This window comes from Symphalangus syndactylus, chromosome 23 (genome assembly GCF_028878055.3).
Source record: "Symphalangus syndactylus isolate Jambi chromosome 23, NHGRI_mSymSyn1-v2.1_pri, whole genome shotgun sequence".
Taxonomy (NCBI): domain Eukaryota; kingdom Metazoa; phylum Chordata; class Mammalia; order Primates; family Hylobatidae; genus Symphalangus; species Symphalangus syndactylus.
In genome coordinates this window covers 21,330,317-21,348,657 of record NC_072445.2, presented here as the reverse complement: position 1 = coordinate 21,348,657, position 18,341 = coordinate 21,330,317, and the positions used below count along the sequence as shown (strand labels likewise).

At 37.2% G+C, this 18,341-nt stretch overlaps 1 protein-coding gene across 2 annotated transcripts in view; it reads right to left on the bottom strand.

Moving 5' to 3' along the window:
* Positions 1-18,341, bottom strand: part of CD2AP (CD2 associated protein) — a 163,115-nt gene that overhangs the window by 132,578 nt on the left and 12,196 nt on the right. For both annotated transcript variants that reach the window (XM_055264843.2, XM_055264844.2), the window contains exon 2: positions 3,625-3,785. In XM_055264843.2, the coding sequence (XP_055120818.1) occupies positions 3,625-3,785 (161 nt within the window). The remainder of the gene's footprint in view (positions 1-3,624; positions 3,786-18,341) is intronic.

Below are 18,341 nucleotides of genomic sequence, written 5' to 3'. Positions count from 1 at the left end.
CAAACAGCCAAGTTGCAAATACAAAGTTCTTGAAGGAAATTAAAAGTGCTACTCCAGTGAACACACGAATGATAAGAAAGTAAAACAGTCTTATTGCTGATATGAAGAAAGTTTGAGGCCAGGCTCACACCTGTAATCCCAGCACTTTGGGAGGCTGAGGCAAGAGGATCACCTGAGGTCAGGAGTTCAAGACCAGCTTGGTCAACATGGTGAAACTCCATCTCTACTACAAAAACAAAAATTAGCTGGGCATGGTGGAAGGCCCCTGTAATCCTGGCTACTCAGGAGACTGGGCAGGAGAATCACTTGAACCTGGGAGGCAGAGGTTGCAGTGAGCCAAGATTGTGCCATTGCACTCCACCCTGAGCAACAGAGCAAGACTCCGTCCCAAAAAAGAAAGAAAGAAAGTTTGAGTCATTAGATAGAAGATCAAACCAGCCACAAATTTTCCTTAAGCTAAAGCCTAATCTAGAGCAAGCCCCTAATTCTCTTCAACTCACTGAATGCAGAGAGGTCAGGAAGTTGCAGAAGAAATGTTTGAAGCTAGCAGAGGTTGGCTCATAAGGTTCAAGGAAAGAAGCCATTTCTATAACATAAAAGTGCAAGATGAAGCAGCTAGTGCTGACAGAGAAGCTGCAACAAGTTAATCAGAAGATCTAGCTAAGATCACTGATGAAGATGGCTATGCTAAACAGATTTTCAATGGAGATGAAACCTTCTATTGGAAAAAGGTACCACCTAGGACTTTCATAAGTAGAAGTCAAAGCCTAGCTTCAAGGCTTCAAAGGACAGGCTCACTCTCTTGCTAGGGGCTAGTGCAGCTGTTAATTTAAGTGGAAGTCATTCCATACTCACCATTCTGAGAATCCTAGGGTCCTTAAGAATTATGCTACATCTATTCTGCCTATGCTCTATAAATGGAAAACCAAAGCCTAGATGACAGCACATCTATTTACAGCATGGTTTATTGAGTAATTTACGCCCACTGTTGAGACCTACTGCAGAAAGATTCTTTTGAAAATACTAATGCATATTGATGATGCATCTGATCACCCAGGAGCTCTGTTGGAAATGTACAAGAAGATGAATGTTGTTTTCATGCCTGCTAACGTAATATCCATTTTGCAGCCCATTGATCAAGGAGTATTTCAACTTTCAAGTATTCTTATTTAAGAAATACATTTTGGCCAGGCACAGTGGCTCACACCTGTAATCCCTGCACTTTCTGAGGCCGAGGCGGGCAGATCACGAGGTCAGGAGTTTGAGACCAGTCTGGCCAACATATTGAAAGCCCATCTCTACTGAAAATACAAACAATTAGCTGGGCGTGGTGGTGGGAGCCTGTAATCCGAGGGGAGGCGACGAGAATCGCTTGAACTGGGGAGGTGAGGAGAATCGCTTGAACCTGGGAGGCAGAGGTTGCAGTGAGCCAAGATCACCCCACTAAACTCCAGCCCACATTTTGTAAGGCTATCACTGCCATAGACAGTGATTCTTCTGCTCAATCTGGGCAAAGTAAATTGAAAACCTTCTGGAAAGGTTTCTAGAGTCACCATTCAGATGCCATTAATAACATCTGTGATTTGTGAGAGGAGGTAAAAATATCAACATTAATGGGAGTTTGGAAGAAATAGATCACAACCCTAAAGGATGACTTTGAAGGGTTCAAGACTAAGTGGGGGAAGTTAACGGTAGATGTGGTGAAAATAGAGAACTAGAATTAGAAGTGAAGCATAAAGATGTGACTGAATTACTGCAACCTTGTGATAAAATATGAACAGATGAGGAGTTGCTTCCTATGGATGAGCAAAGAAAGTGGCTTCTTGAGGTGGAATCTACTCCTGGTGAAGACACAGTGAGTATTGTTGAAATGACAATGAAGGATTCAAAATATTACATAAACTTAGTTGACAAAGCAGGAGGGTTTGAAAGGACTGACTACAATTTTGAAAGACCTACTGTGAGTAAAATGCTATCAAACAGCGTCACATGCTACAGGGAAATCTTTCACTAAATGAGCAAATTGATGCAGCAAACTTCATTGTTGTCTCATCTTAAGAAACTGCCACAGCCACCCCAGCCTTCAGCAACCACTAAGTCAACAGTCATCAACATCAAGGCAAAATCCTCCACCAGCAAAAAGATGGTGGCTCACTGAAGGCTCAGATTATCATTAGCAATTTTTAGCAATATTTTAATGAATCCACCTTGCTTTTTTTAATATAATGCTATTGCACTCTTAATACAGTATAATGTAAACATAACTTTTACATCACTGAAAAATCAAAACATTCATGTGACTCACTTTATTGAGATATCTGCTCTATTGTGACATTTGCTCTATTGTGGTGGTCTGGAACTGAACCTGCAATATCTCCAAGGTACCCCTGTAGCAGAATAAAATACAGCCGGCCCTCCACATCCGCAGGCTCCACAACTGCGGACTCACCAATTGTGATACTGCATAATAACTATTTACATAACATTTACACTGTATTAGGTATTATAAGTTAACTTAGAGACTATTTAAAGTATATAGGAGAATGTGCATAGGTTATATGCAAATACTATGCCATTTTATATAACAGATCTGAGCACCTGCGTATTTTGGTATCCACGGCGGTTCCTGGATACTGAGAGACAACTGCATGTTTTCATACTTGGAGGTGAAACCACAACTAAAATAAACACAAGTTTATTCAAGAAATAAATATTAACTATGTATCCATTCTGTGCAGGTATTCTGCTAACAACTACTGTCCAAGCTGGACAAGCAAATGAGATACATACTCTAACCTTCCTGGAAGAGCTCATAATCTAATGAGGCCAGGGAATGAAGCTGGATGTAAGAAAACTAATACATAGAAAACAAGACAATTATAACTGATGTGTAAATACACAGATATGCTTTACTTTTTTTTTCTTCTCTCAACTACTGAGAATTTTATAAGTTTGTAATTGATAAGAGCCCTAAAGATTGTTTTCTGGCAGAAGTGACTAGAATACTTACTAAAAAGGGAATGTTTGGTAGTAGTGGAAGAAGACAGTTTGGCAGATAACTGCTATAATGCTGAAACACAAAAAGTATTACCAAATGCATTTTGTTGTTCAAAAAGCAACAAAATACAATGAGAAGACCAGTGAGGCAACTGTCCCAGACTTCAGTTCAAAGTCTGTTGTCTTAGCTAACCAACAGGAGACAAAATCACTTAACCTCTCAATCTAAATATCAAGATATTTAAAACAGGGCTACTATCTGTCATAACTATTCCACAAGAATACTGTAGGCTCAAATGAGAATATGTACAGCAAGGCTGCTTTATAAATTACTAAGTGCCACCCAAATGAAAACTATTATTTATTTTAAAACAATCAGTAATCAGGTAGATACACACAACCATATACAAGGATATATACACAAACAGATACATAGAGGATTACTATCCAGCAGGACACAGAGCAACAATGATATCCATTATAGAGGTACTTGGACTGTATTTTCTTAAATGTTACAAAGAAAACATTTACCTAAAACATTTTAATTTTAAAAGTATATCTATTTCTTAACATTTAAAGATTAAATCCTATGAAGCAACAGCTAGAAATTTAACTGAAAATACTTACCTTAACAAAATTGTCAGGGAACATTCCTCTTCTCCCATTTAGTTCTCCTTCTAGCCATCCTTCCTCCTGTAGCTTTTTCACATTCCTGATGATTTCTCCAACTCGAATAGTTAATTCATCATCATGTACAGCATCATAGTCATACTCCACAATATAGTCAACTAAAAAAGGGGGAAAAAACGAAATGTCTAAAATCTAATTCACAAAATACTATAAACTATATTAATAAATTTAAAACTAAGGAATCTGTTTAGCAACAATATTTAATACCACAAAGACATCAGCAAGGCTTATTTCAATTACTTTAAATATTTGGCTACATCAGCAAATTTCTTGAATACCTTAGTATACAGTACAATACAGCTATTAAGCGGGAGCCTCAAAAGGAAAATAATGCATAATTCATGCCATCAGACACTCTTACAATCACATGCATATCCTTTGTAGCAGATAGACTCTGAGGTGGTCTCCATGATCCCCACTTCCTCGTATTCATGTCCTTACGTAATTCTCTCTCTTTGACTGCCAATGTGACCTGTGATTGACTTCTAACCAACAGAATATGATGGCAGGGCATAATGTCTCACTCCTATAATCCCAGCATTTTGGGAGGCCGAGACAGACAGGGAGTTCAGGCCAGGTGCAATGGCTCACACCTGTAATCTCAGCACTTTGGGAGGCTGAGGCAGGCAGATCACGAGGTCAAGAGATGGAGACCACCCTGGCCAACTTGGTGAAACCCCGTCTCTACTAAAAATACAAAAATTAGCCGGGCGTGGTGGTGGGCGCCTATAATCCCAGCTACTCGGGAGGCTGAGGTAGGAGAATCGCTTGAACCCAGGTGGCAGAGGTTGCAGTGAGCCAAGAACGCGCCACTGCATTCCAGGCTGGCGACAGAGTGAGACTCCATCTCAAAAAAAAAAAACTCAGGAGTTCGAGACCAGCCGGGGCAACACAACAAAACCCCGTCTCTACAAAAATGCAAAAACCTGCCAGACATGGTAGTGTGCGCCTGTAGTCCCAGCTACTTGGGAGCATTGCTTGACCCAGGAGGTCAAGGCATCGGTGAGCCTAGCCTGGGCAACAGACTCAAATAAAAAAAAAAGATAATGACAAAGACAATGAATTGCATGTAATTACTTAAGGCTGTAATGCCCATCTTAATAGGAGACTTTTTCCCTTGATGGCTTTGAAGACACAAGCTGCTATGCTGTAAGCTAACCTATAGAGAGGGCCACAAGCAAGCAACTTAAGGAGGTCTCTGACTGACATCAGGAAACTGAGGCCCTTACTCCAACAACCCAAAAGTAAATGAATGATACGAACAAACACATGAGCTTGGAAGCAGACCCTTCCCCAGTAGAGCCCCAAATGTGAACCCAACCTTGGCCAACATCTTCAGTGCAACCTTGAAGAGAATCCAGCTGGCCATGCCCAGACTCTTAAACCACAGAAACTATTAGCTAATAAATATATATAGGTCTAAACTACTAAGTTTGTGTTACCATTGTATGTAAAAACAGAAAACAAACTCTAAAATGAAGATTAATGTGTATTTATTTTGCCTCTTTTAATAACAGGATTTTAGATTACAGGATCACATAAGCATATTTTTAATATTTTACAAGGTTCAATTTTTAAAAATAAATAACAGCTTTCCTGCTCAAGATAGCAGACTAGCCATATCCCCATTCATCTTTTCTTCCTCCTACAAGACTGATTAAAAAGAAAATACACACCCACACACCAACAACCACAACAGTCACAACCACTACCACCAAAAAAAAAAAAGTGAGTATGGCCAGACACTGTTGTTTGTTAAACCGAGTGCCATTCCCACATTGCCCATTCCCCTCCTTCCTTTCTCACAGAACCTTAATTTTGTTCAGTATTTTGAGACCCTGTATTTTAAAAGGTGAAGATTCTCTCAGCCCCAGGGAGTTACATATTCACTAGTCTAGGTATGTACTTCTCAGACACTAAGTACAATCAGGTCAGCTGAAAAACTTTATGTTTAAATGCCAACTACAGTTGAGTAGGTACCAGGATATCTAACTGCCGAAGAGGCAAAGGTCTAGAGATAGTCTATGTATAGCAACCTTAATCACATACAATTAAACATACACAGTGAATGGTTTTCAAATAAGCACGAGATGAAGGAATTCTTTTTATTTTTATTTTTTTAACAGAGAGGGGGTCTGGCTATATTACTCAGCCTGCTCTCAAACTCCTGGGCTCAGGCGATCCTCCCACCTCACCCTCCCAAAGTGCTAGGATTACAGGCGTGAGCCACCACACCCAGCTGAGATGAATGAATTCTAACTTTCTTCTGGGAAGGTTTTATTTGACTTTAAAAACAAAACACGGGCCAGGCTCGGTGGCTCACACCTGTAATCCCAGCACTTTGGGAGGCCGAGGAGGGTGGATCACAAGGTCGGGAGATCAAGACCATCCTGGCTAACATGGTGAAACCCCATCTCTACTAAAAATATAAAAAGTAGCCAGGCGTGGTGGCAGGCGCCTGTAGTCCCAGCTACTCAGGAGGCTGAGGCAGGAGAATGGCGTGAATCCGGGAGGTGGAGGTTGCGGTGAGCCGAGATTGTGCCACTGCACACCAGCTTGGGCGACAGGGCAAGACTCCGGCTCAAAAAAAAAAAAAAAACCCCAAGGAAGGAATGGCCTCCTGCAGACTCTGGATGTTCTTTAATGAGTGTTTGATGCCCACAATTGCTATAACCACTTGAGACCAGAAAAACAGCGGATACTTAATTAACATGGAGGAGAAAAAAGATGAAAATAACCTGGATCTTTGCTGGATTCATCAAACTGCTAGATTAACCACCTTTAACTATAATAATACCTTCAGATTCATTACATGAAGTAGTTTCTTAACTTTTAAGTAAATTTTAGACAGGATTTCTATTTGCAGCTGAAAACATCCCAACATGATAAGGGACCCGGCAATAAATTTTAACAAATGTCTGAAAGGGGATGCACAGCTGATAAAGCCAAGAAGAGGAAGCCTAGAGAACCTAAGGGAGCTATAAATGAAATACCAAACTGCTCTGTAGACCTCAAAAAGACCAGAAATTCAGAAAACGTAGGCTCACATGAAATGCATGCAGGGCTAAAATAGGGAAATTACTCAATCTCTCTATCAACCACAATAATTCAATGAGATAAAATGCTAAATAGTATGGCATTTTCCTTCCAAGGCAAAAAACTGAAGGGTTAATCTACAAAAAAATAAAAAATAGCTTAGGGAAACTAGTACAGCTATTATGGATGAATGCTGGTTTCTCAGAGCAATGAATACTGAGAAATGTAGAGGTCCCCAAAGCAATGGGCAGTTCCTGACTTGCTAATTCCAAAATAAAATTCTTAACTCCTGCAGGGGCAGTGGCTCACACCTGTAATCCCAGCACTTTGGGAGGCTGAGGTGGGTGGATCACCTGAGGTCAGGAGTTCGAGACCAGCCTGGCCAATATGGTGAAACCCAGTCTCTACTAAAAATACAAAAACTAGCCGGGCATGGTGGCACATGCCTGTAGTCCCAGCTACTCAGAAGGCTGAGGCAGAAGAATGGCTAGAACCCGGGAGGCGAAAGTTGCAGTGAGCCGAGGTCGTGCCACTGCGACAGAGCAAGACTCTGTCTCAAAAACAACAACAACAACAACAACAACAAAAACTCTTAACTCCTACCCACATAAACAGAGTTCCCAGTTAGCTTTTTATTCATTTATTATTTACTCTTAAAATGAGCAAACAATAGTTGATCATGAAAGACCCATCATAAACTGAAACACTACTGGGAGAAAGGGTAAGCAAGGGTGGGGAGTAACAATAGAGATGGGAGAATGGTTACATGCAGGGAGACTAATCAAATTGTAAATATTCGAAGGATAATGGAAGCCAAGTTTCTCCATGTCAGAGACAGGAGTTACAAACGTATATGGAAAAAGCTACTTTCAATCCTGTGATACTGATTTGTAATAAAGCAGTATCAGCATGAATTTAACAATTTTCAATACGTAACATGGAGAAATAAACAGATATAAATATATGTATACATGTATGTATATACAGATACACATATATCCAACACACACACACACACACACACACACACACACATATGCACATACACCCTAGCTCTGTCCAACTAATGGACCTGAAACCAGCAACATTCCAATGGTAATGAGCAAGCCAAATGCCAAGACTTCATAAATACCACCTACTACTAAAAGGAATCAGGACTCTTTAGGAAAATGGCCAATTCCAAGGCTAAGCAGGAAAAGTATAAGATTAGCCTGGAACATTTTGTTGTGCCAGAAAGTAAGGAAGTTGTCAAAAAAAAATGAAATGGTATCAAACTGACCCACAGAAGTGATATAAAAACGGTTCTTACTGGCCAAATCAGGACATTTTGAGCATCAAAATAATGAAATTAAAAGAATATACCCCACTGAATAAAATAAGCCATGAGTCCATACAGATTACAAATCAATGTTAATTTCTTAAATGTTATGGTTGTATTGTGATATAGTCCTGGTTTATTAAAAATACACACTAAAATACTTGGATGAAAGATAGCAGTCAGGAAAAAAATTATTTGTACTATACATCTAACATTTCTACAACTTCGTGATTATTTCAAAATTAAAAAGTTAAAATACACACACAAATGTATATCCTCAAGAGATGTAAAGTTTCTAAAAGAACAGAATGCTATAAAATAGGAAGTGAGAAAATTAAAAAGTTTTTAAAGTTTATGTCTTCCAAGGTATCTTACTGTTTTTTGAAGAGGTAGAGATAAATCCAACAAAATGTTCCAAAATAGGTAAAACAAAGGCACAAAGAAAAAGATGAAAATAAGGAAAAGGCACAATCAATCCAACATCCAATTAACAGAAATTCAAGGAGAAAAAAATGGGGAATTAACCATGAAATAATACAAGAATATAATCCTAAAACAATCTTCAAATGGAAACAGATCTGTGAGAATCCAATGAAATGAACAAATTTTAAAACGTATTCATATTCGGTGCAATTTCATAATAACAATAAATGATCCTAGAAAGCTCTATGACAGGAAATAAAAATTTCATCTACAAAAGATTGAGAATCATCTTGGAACACTTCTCTGGCAATACTGGATTCTAGAAAAAGAAAAATTAAAAGTCACTGAAGTATTGAAAGAAAATTAATTGCGTACTCTGCCAAATCAGCAGGCAAGCATAGAACATAACATTTTCACACATGCAACAAGAAAATTAACTCTCACATATGAAATTACATAATGTTATCCAGCAAAATTAAAATATGAACCAAAACAGAGGAAGACATGAAATCCAAGAAATATGGCACCAACCTCAGAATAAAATAAGTACTAAATTTGCAGCTGCGCAAAATTAAAATATGAACCAAAACAGAGGAAGACATGAAATCCAAGAAATAGTGGCACCAACCTAAGAATAAAATAAGTACTAAATTTGCAGCTGCGCAACAAATCTAAGGAACAAACAGTCTATACTAAACAGGAGACAAAAAGTTCTAGAGGTATTTGAGAGAAAAGCAGCATGGGGTACAAACTGTGAAACTGTATGCTATCCTTACAAATCTGGAACTCAGAGAGACAAGAAAGTCAGTTAAGGACAAAAAACTAAAGATGATTAGAAACTTTTGGAAAGGCAAAGAACTGTACAATGCTGAAAATATACTTGTTCGGGTGCAGTTGCAGCTCACATCTGTAATCCCAACACTTTGGGAGGTTGAGGTGGGTGGATCTCTTGAGCCCAGGAGTTCAAGACCAGCCTGGGCAACGTGGCAACCCCCATCTCTACAAAAAATACCAAAAAAATGTAGTCAGGAGTGATGATAACGTGCCTATAGTCCCCAGCTACTGGGGAAGCTGAAGTGAGAGGATGGCTTGAGTGAGAGAATGGCTTGAGTCCAGAAGGTGGAGGCTGCAATGAGCAGAGATCGCACCACTGCACTCCAGCCTGGGCAACAGAGCAAGACGGGAAAGACAGAAAGGGAAGGCGACAGGGCAAGAGAAAGGGCAGGGCAGGGCAGGGCAGGGCAGGAAAAAGGAAAAAGGGAACGGGAACAGGAAAAGGGAAACGAAAGGGGAAAAAAAGGAAGGGAAGGAAAGGAAAAAAGAAAAGGAAAAGGAAAGGAAAGGAAAAAGGGGAGAGCAAAAAGGGGAAAGAAAAAATATAATCATATGTACTACTTGGCTTCACAGTAAAAAAAAAACACTACATGGTCATAATACTGTGAAAGTAATTAACTTTGGCAATCAAATTATTGTATAGCAAAACAAAAGGACTAAATTATGGTTGTAGAACAAAACATAAATGTTAACAGCCTTGATATTATAAAGGATAATAATTCTGAAAAAGAATTGAGAGAGGGAGGTTGGTAAAGGAAAGAGTAAAGGGACAAATATCATTATCATACAAAGTGCTAAGTCCACAAATACACTATTAGTTGCTAGAAAAAGAAATAAAAGTATAAACCCTTACTATGTTCGGATAAAGAGAAAACATGAGATTATAAACAAGCAAGCTAAATATTTTCAAGTTAAAAATAAACCAAAATCAACAACAGAAACTAATTATTTAGAAATATGAAAGCCAAAACATTAAAATAGATAGATTTAGACAGTGGTTTCCCTACGGAGAATGAGAATAGAAGCAGAGAACAGTGAGGCAAGGAAATAGTGTTTGTAAGTCATTTAATATTTTTTATATTTGTATATCATGTGCAGGAATTACTTTGATAAGATATTTAAGCAGTAAATATTAAAGTGGTTTGTTCAATAGTACAGCAAAAATGTTTATAGCACCACATAACTGCATACATGTGTGATAATTAAGAAGTTCACTGAGTCAAAGAAAATCTATTTTATTTCCCTTAGAGAAAATGCCATATGGTAAATAGGGTTAAATTCCCTGCTCTTTTAAACTTATTCATAAGTAAGTTTGTAATAGTAAACTGCAAAAAGTGAAAGACAAAGAGGAAAGAAAATCTTAAAACAAAGGTTATCAAAGAAGCAACATTTAGACTAATGGGTGACTTAGCAACAACGATGGAAGCCAGAAGGCAGCAGATTAGTATCTTAAATGTGTGGAAAGAAAATACCTACAAATCTTAAACTCTCTATACCCGAGAAAATATCCTTAAAAAAACGAAGAAAAAATAAAGACACTTCTGACAAACCAGAAGTGGGCCTTTGCTACACAAAAAGAAAACTCTGATGGATGTTCTCTGAGAAGAGCAAAGGAGAGGAAAAAGATTAAATATGAAGTATCAGCAATGTAGAAAAGAAAGGAAAAACAAAAGAAATGGTAAGTATATAGGTATACAAACACCAAATGAATAAAAACAGTGACATCATATAGGAAATTAAAAATACAGAAAAATTAAAATAACAGTACCAGTAACAAAGTTGGGAGTTGAAACTGTTCCAAGATCCTTGTACGGTATAAGAGAGTGAAGTTATTAACATCAGGTGTTTGTAAGTTGAGAATGCATGTAGTGATCACTAAAATAACAGAAAAAGCATAAAAACGCCAAAAATTGTGGGGAGAAAGAACAAACAAATTTTTAAAATACTCGACTGACAGTTTCAGCTCCAACAAGTAAAAAGCTTTAAAGTCATCACTCCCACCCTTACAAGAAAAAGGCTAAATCAACTGAAAATCAATTAATTTCCTTGGATCCATTAGAAAATTGAGGACACAGAGCAAACTACCACCTAAAGATACAGAGAGGAGGCAGGTAAAGCCAGAGAGTCACGGACGAGATCTATTTATTACCTAGAGTAGAAGCTGCTGGAGCCATAAATTAGCAACAACACTATTAGTCTCCTACAGCAGTTGTAACAAACCATCACAAAGTGGGTAGCTTGAAAGAAGCGAAATTTATTCTCCTCTTTCGGGAGGCGAGAGGGCAAAATCAAGGTATCAGCAGGGTTAGTTCTTTCTGGAGACTCTAAAGAATCACTCCATGCCTCTTATCTGGCTTCTGGTGGCTGCCAGCAATTTTTAGCGTTCCTTTGCTTACACAACTCCAACCTCTACCTCCATCTTGACATGATTGTTCCACTGTTATGTCTCCATCTCAAATCTCACCCTCTCCTTACTCTTTTCCAAGGACACCAATCATTCAATTCATTAAGAATTTCTTCATCTCAAAATCCTTAATCACATCTGAAAAGACTATTTCTCTCTCTTTTTTTGATGCAAAGTCTTACTCTGTCACCCAGGCTGGAGTGCAGTGGAGTAATTTTGGCTCACTGCAACCTCCACCTCCCAGGTTCAAGTGATCCTCCCACCTCAATCTCCTGAGTAGCTGGGACTATAGGGGTGCACCACCATGCACGGCTAATTTTTTGAAATTTTTTTGTAGAGACATGGTCTCATTATATTGCCCAGACTTGTCTCGAACTCCTTGGCTCAAATGATCCTCCAATTTGGCCTCCCAAAGTACTGAGATTACAACAGGTGTGAGCCACCATGCCCAGCCAACTATTTCTAAATAATGTAACATTTACACGTATGAAGGGCTAAGACTCAGACATACCTTTTTTGGGGATAAAAATTCAATCCAGTACAAACACTTAAATGGTAATTTTGATGACTTGCTGGAGGCTGACTGTGGAATAGCATGAAAGTGGGAAACTACTAGGGGAATGCTGTCCTATAGGGGAGTCCCCACACTTTTGTGGGTTTTATGGTACTGCCAGATTCTCACAGTAAAGAGCCAAGAAGAATCCCCTTATAGTTCTGGCAAGGAGGAAAAGGAAAGTAACCACTGCGAAATACAACCTGAGTATTCTCTGTAACAAAGGCCTACACTCCAGGGGAAAGACTGTCAGGGGCTTTATACCACCTAGGAATGGGAATTTCCCTGATTTAAGTCCACTCCACAGCTCCAGGACATCGATCCGCTAAAAAACAGAGATTTAATAATTAAGATTATAGTATATTTCCCCTCTCCCACATGCTATCACCACATCAATGAGGCTCCAGTATTTACAGCTGAAAAAGCTGCAAGATGCAGATTCTACCTGAGAAAGAGTTCTTAGGGAAACCCAAAGAAAGCAAGGAAGACAAAAACAAAGACACTACAGGAATGTGAACCCTCTGGCACCTACAGCTAGAGCAAATATTAAACACAATCCAACTCCTAGGCAGATAAATATAAATCCTCACACTAACGATTTAACTACCGCAGTTCCTATTACCTAATATGACATATCCAGCCTTCAAAAATTTCAAGTCATGCTACGAAGGCAAGAAAAAGCAAGTCTAAAGAGACAAAGCAAGCATCTGAAACAGACTCAGATACAACACTTTTTTTTTAGTTATCTGACAGGAAATTTAAAATAACTATGATTAATATGCTAAGGGTGATAATATAAAAAGACAACATGCAAGAAAAAAATGGATATGGTAAGCACATAGAATCTCTAGAAAAGAAACAGAAGGAAAAGCTGGAAATCAAAAACACTGTAACAAATAATCGACAACACTGATGCATTCATCAGTAGACTATACATAGCCAAGGAAAGAATCAGTAAGCTTGAAGAGAGGTCAAAAGAAATTTTCCAAACTGAAATGCAAAGAGAAAAAGAATTATAAAAAACAAAAAAATCCCAGGACAGAACATCCAAGAACTGTGAAAAACTTCAAGAGGTATGAACACACATAACTGGAATTCCAGAAGAAGATGGGGAAACAGAGCAGAATATATGAAATAATAATGGCTGAGAATTTTCCAAAAATAATAAGGTACACCAAACTACACATCCAGAAAACTAAGAGAACAAAATTAGGATACAAACAAAAAAAAACTACACCTAGACGTATCACATTCAATGGAAGAAAATCAAAGGCAGAGAAAATCTTGAAAGAAACCATCACAAAGTATCACCCTACCTATTGAGGAACAAGGATAAGAATTACAGCAGGCTTCTCATCAGAAAACATGAAGGCAAGAAAAGATGGAATAAAATATTTAAAGCATTGGAAAAAAAAAAAAAAACACCAACCTAGAAATCTGTATCTAGTAAAATTATCCTTCAAAAGGAAAGAGAAATAAAGACTTTTTCAAACAAAAACAAGAATTCATTGCCAACAGACCCGACACAAAAGAAATGTTAAAGGAAGTTCTTCAGAGAAAATGAAAATTATACAGGTCAGAAACTCAAATCAATATGAAGAAGGAGCATAGAAGGAATAAATGAAGAGAAAACAAAATACTTTTTTTATTCTTAATTGATCTAAAAGATAACTACTCAAAAGTCATAATAGTAACAATGTATTGCATGATTACAGCATATGAATAGGTGAAATTAATGAATGTCTTAAGGGACAAGAGGAATAAGGAATACTCTACGGTACCAGCACTACACATGAAGTGTTGCAGTGTTATTTAAAGCTGAATTTAACATTAGTTATAAATGTATATTGCAAAACTCCAGGGCAAGCACTAAAAATAAAAATTAAGTATAACTGAATGTTAAAAGAAGACATAAAATGGAATCATATAAAATGCTCAGAGAAAACAGAAAAATGGAAAAAAAATAATGCAACCAAAAACTGTTATTTGAAAACATCAATAAAAATCAATAAATCTCTAGAAAGAATGACCAAGGCAAAAAACAGAAGGCCCAGATTACTAATATCAGGAATAAAAGACAGTATATCTACAGACCTTACATTCATTAAAACAATAAGGAAAAACCATAAACAAGAATGTACACATGGAGGCCAGGCACAGTAGCTCACACCTGTAATCCCAGGCGGGAGGATAATTGAGGCCAGGAGTTCAAGGTCAGCCTGGGCAACATAGCAAGATGCTATCTCTACAAAAAATAACAATAGGTGTGTGGGGCAGTACCTATAGTCCTAGCTACTTGGGCACCTAACAAGGGAAGATCACTTGAACCCAGGAGTTCGAAGTTGCAGTGAGCTACAATCACACATTTGCACTCCAGCCTGGGCAACAGAGTAAGACCCTGTCTCAAAAAAACAAACAAAAAAAAGATTACAGGTGTGAGCCACCAAGCCCAGCCTTCCATGTACCAAGAAGGCACCATCTTTGAACTCTCCTCACCAGACACCAAATTTGCCAGTGCCTAGATCCTGGACTTTCCAGCCTGTGAGCAATAAATTTCTGTTGTTCATAAATTACCTAGTGTAAGGTATTTTGTCATAGCGGCTTGAAGGGATTATGACAGAAATTAGTAACAAAACTGTGTAGAGAGGAGAAATTTCTAAACTTAAAGTAAAATGGTCAAAGTTTCAAAGTAACTAAACTGGAAACAGACAGTAAATACTTGCAACAAACAACACAATGAATTAAAAGTATTTATAAGAACCAAAAAAAGGAAATCTCAACTGAAAACAGGTAAAAGAAAGTAAAGTACATTACTTAAAATGAAGTACAGCAAACTCTAAGAACTTAATCCTTACCTAAAAAGAAAAAAGTTTTGCTTAACTTGGTTCTGTTTCGGGGTGCTGGTGAGGTATTCTTTTAATGGGTTTACTAGTTGTTAATAACTTTTTAAAAAAAAAAATCAGTATTTAAACAAAAAGGATATCTGAAGATCAAGCTGAAAAATCTTAAAATCCATAATTTTTTTAAATTATTACATGCAAAAATATTGGTGGCAATATTATAAAAGATTTTCTACTAGTCTGCTTTAATAAATATGCATTATTTTGATAATAAAAAATCACTTCCAAAAAATAAACAATTTACACAAATTCCAAATAGGCATAAGTTGTATGGGCATTGACTACGGAATGTTTACTTTTAATTCTGGTCAACACAATACAGATAAATACACAATGGCATCTAATTAAGTCTGTCAAATTAACCTTCTCTATATCACATCACTGATTACAGTATACTATTGAGTGTTAACCTTTATTATAGCAGATGACAAAATATTAAAAATTACACAAAAATTAACAAAAATATATTTCAGTATAAGATAAAAAATTACAAGCTTTACTCTCAAAGTAGTAGGAATATGATGAAAATAATGGTTCCACCTATTTCCTGATTTTATATATATTACACACACACACACACACACACACACACACACACACATCAGGAAGAAAGAAATATATGTATTTACTTTTTATTCCCAGCGCTAAGTATTTCTTACCACAAACCAAAAGGCTTTACCATAAATTATTCCCAGAACGAAATATTTATTCTTTACCATAAATAGAGAAATGCAAAACTGATTAGCATTGCTTAATATCATTAACTAATAACATTTCATCATTTAAGTCCTCTAAAGTTAGGTACCAGATTCATTAGTCAAAATACTACTAATAAAAAGCACAATATCATCCTAAAGTCTTTTTAATTATATATTAGAAATTCCGTCATTTATTTTCTCAAGCTTGTTAAATATGGAATGATAAGCAGCATTTCTTACATGTTTTTCAACAGAGATAAGTAAATCTAGTCATTCTTAAGATAGTGAACAAATTGCACACAAAACCCACCCTTCCTCTTTGTACTTCAAATAGCATACAAAGGTTTGCATAGTACAATACACTCTTAGCACATATCCAAAGAGAAAAAGAAAAGGAAAATTGATATAAGGAAATTTTTACACAGTATTATATTCTTCCTAACGTTACTAAATTAGAATAAGTGACAGATATCCACAAAAAAAAAAAAAACTTAACCAAAGTTTAAAAAACAAAAAAGATTTTTATCTCAAAGACTGATTACCTGAGACAGTTCTAAAAACAAAGAAATTACCATGTACATGTGATTAATGACTTGTCCTAAAATAATAAATCTTAAAAACAAAAAACATACAAAAATCTAAAGAGCAAACAAGTTGGAAAATTCAATTAAATATTCTCATTCTTCATCTTTATTCCCACTATTAACTTCAAAAAAACACTAGAAATTATTTTTAAGCATGTTTCAAGCCAGATCAAAAAAAATACCATATGAATAGCCATCATAAAGTTTTATAGAACTCACCAAAAAACAACCCTAGGAAAACTTTTGGGTATGTAAGTAAAAGACCAATGTGTAACAGTTAAAATTTGTTAAAAGTCTATTAAGAGGCCAGGCATGGTGGCTCATGCCTGTAAACCCAGCACTTTGGGAGGCCCAGGTAAGAGGACTGCTTGAAGCCCAAGAGTTCAAGACCAGCCTGGGCAATATGGCAAGACCCTATGTCTACAGTTTTTGTTTATTTTTTTAAATTAGCCAGGCATGATGGCACATGCCTTAGTCCCAGCTACTCAGGAGACTAAGGTGGAAGGATCACTTGACCCCAGGAGGTCAAGGTTGCAGTGAACTATGATAGTACCACTATACTCCAGCCTAGGCGACAGAGCAAGACCCTGTTCCTTTAAAAAAAAAAAAAAAAAAAAAAAAGTCTCTTTAAAGAAAGCAGTTACTCAAACAAATGAATACCAATCCACAGTTTTTAGATGATAAATATTTAAATTTCTTTATGTTTTAAACCACACTAGGAGAGTCTGAAGGTCATATTACTTGCTCTGTTTAACTCAACAATCTTCTCAAAATGTTTTAAGATATAATTAAGAGGAAGAGCTTTAAAATCAGAGCAATGAAAGTTTGATTCTGTCTCCTCCTCATCTTACCTCTGACTTGGACAAGTAACAATCCCTCTAACTTCATTTCCTGAACCTGAAGAATGGGAAGACTAATGTTTTACCTCATATTCTTGTGGGGAACTGCCTAGCATAGTAAGAATTCCCTAAATGCTAGTAACTAAGTATCAACTAAAAATGAATTTTAAAATTACCAAAAAATGGGAAGTTGCTATGTAACAACTTCCCTCAGTTTCCAAACAGACTTTTATTTTTAAAAAAACTAGTCGAGTGCAGCTGGGCACGGTGGCTCATGCCTGTAATCCCAGCACTTTGGGAGGCCGAGGCGGGCGGATCACCTGAGGTCAGGAGTTCAAAACCAGCCTGGCCAACATGGTGAAACCCCATCTCTACTAAAAAAATAATAATAATAATGATACAAAAATTAGCCAAGCATGGTAGCAGGTGCCTGTAATCCCAGCTACTCGGGAGGCTGAAGCAAGAGAATCACTTGAACCCAGGAGGTGGAGGTTGCAGTGAGCAGAGATCATGCCATTGCACTCCATCCTAGAAGACAAGAGCCAGAAGGCTCAAAAAAAAAAAAAAAAAAACTAGTTGAGTGCAGTAATGAAAAGCAGGGAAGAGTAGAAAAAAGAAGTTCAATCTGTAACTGACTAAGCAATCGAGATAACTCACTACCTGAGGACCAACCTAAAGATTTTTAAAACATAATTAAGTTATACAGACAACTACAAGAACCTGTAAGAACAACAGCAGTAAGCATCATTAAAAATTCGGAAGTAATCATTTGAGTTTCTCCGTAGTTCTAAGCATCTACCCAAAATAAACACATACAAAAAACAAAAATCTAAATTCTTAATTTTCTTTTTAAGAAACAAAGTCTCACTCAGTTGCACAGGCTGGAGTGCAATGGCACAACCATGGCTCGCTATAGCCTCGACCTTCCAGGTTCAAGTAACGCTCTCACCTCAGCCTCCCAAGTAGCTGGGACTACAGGTGCATGCCACCACACCCGGCTATCTCTTTTTTTTTTTTTTTTTTTTTTTTTTTTTTTGTAGAGATGGAGTCTTGCTTTGTTGCCCA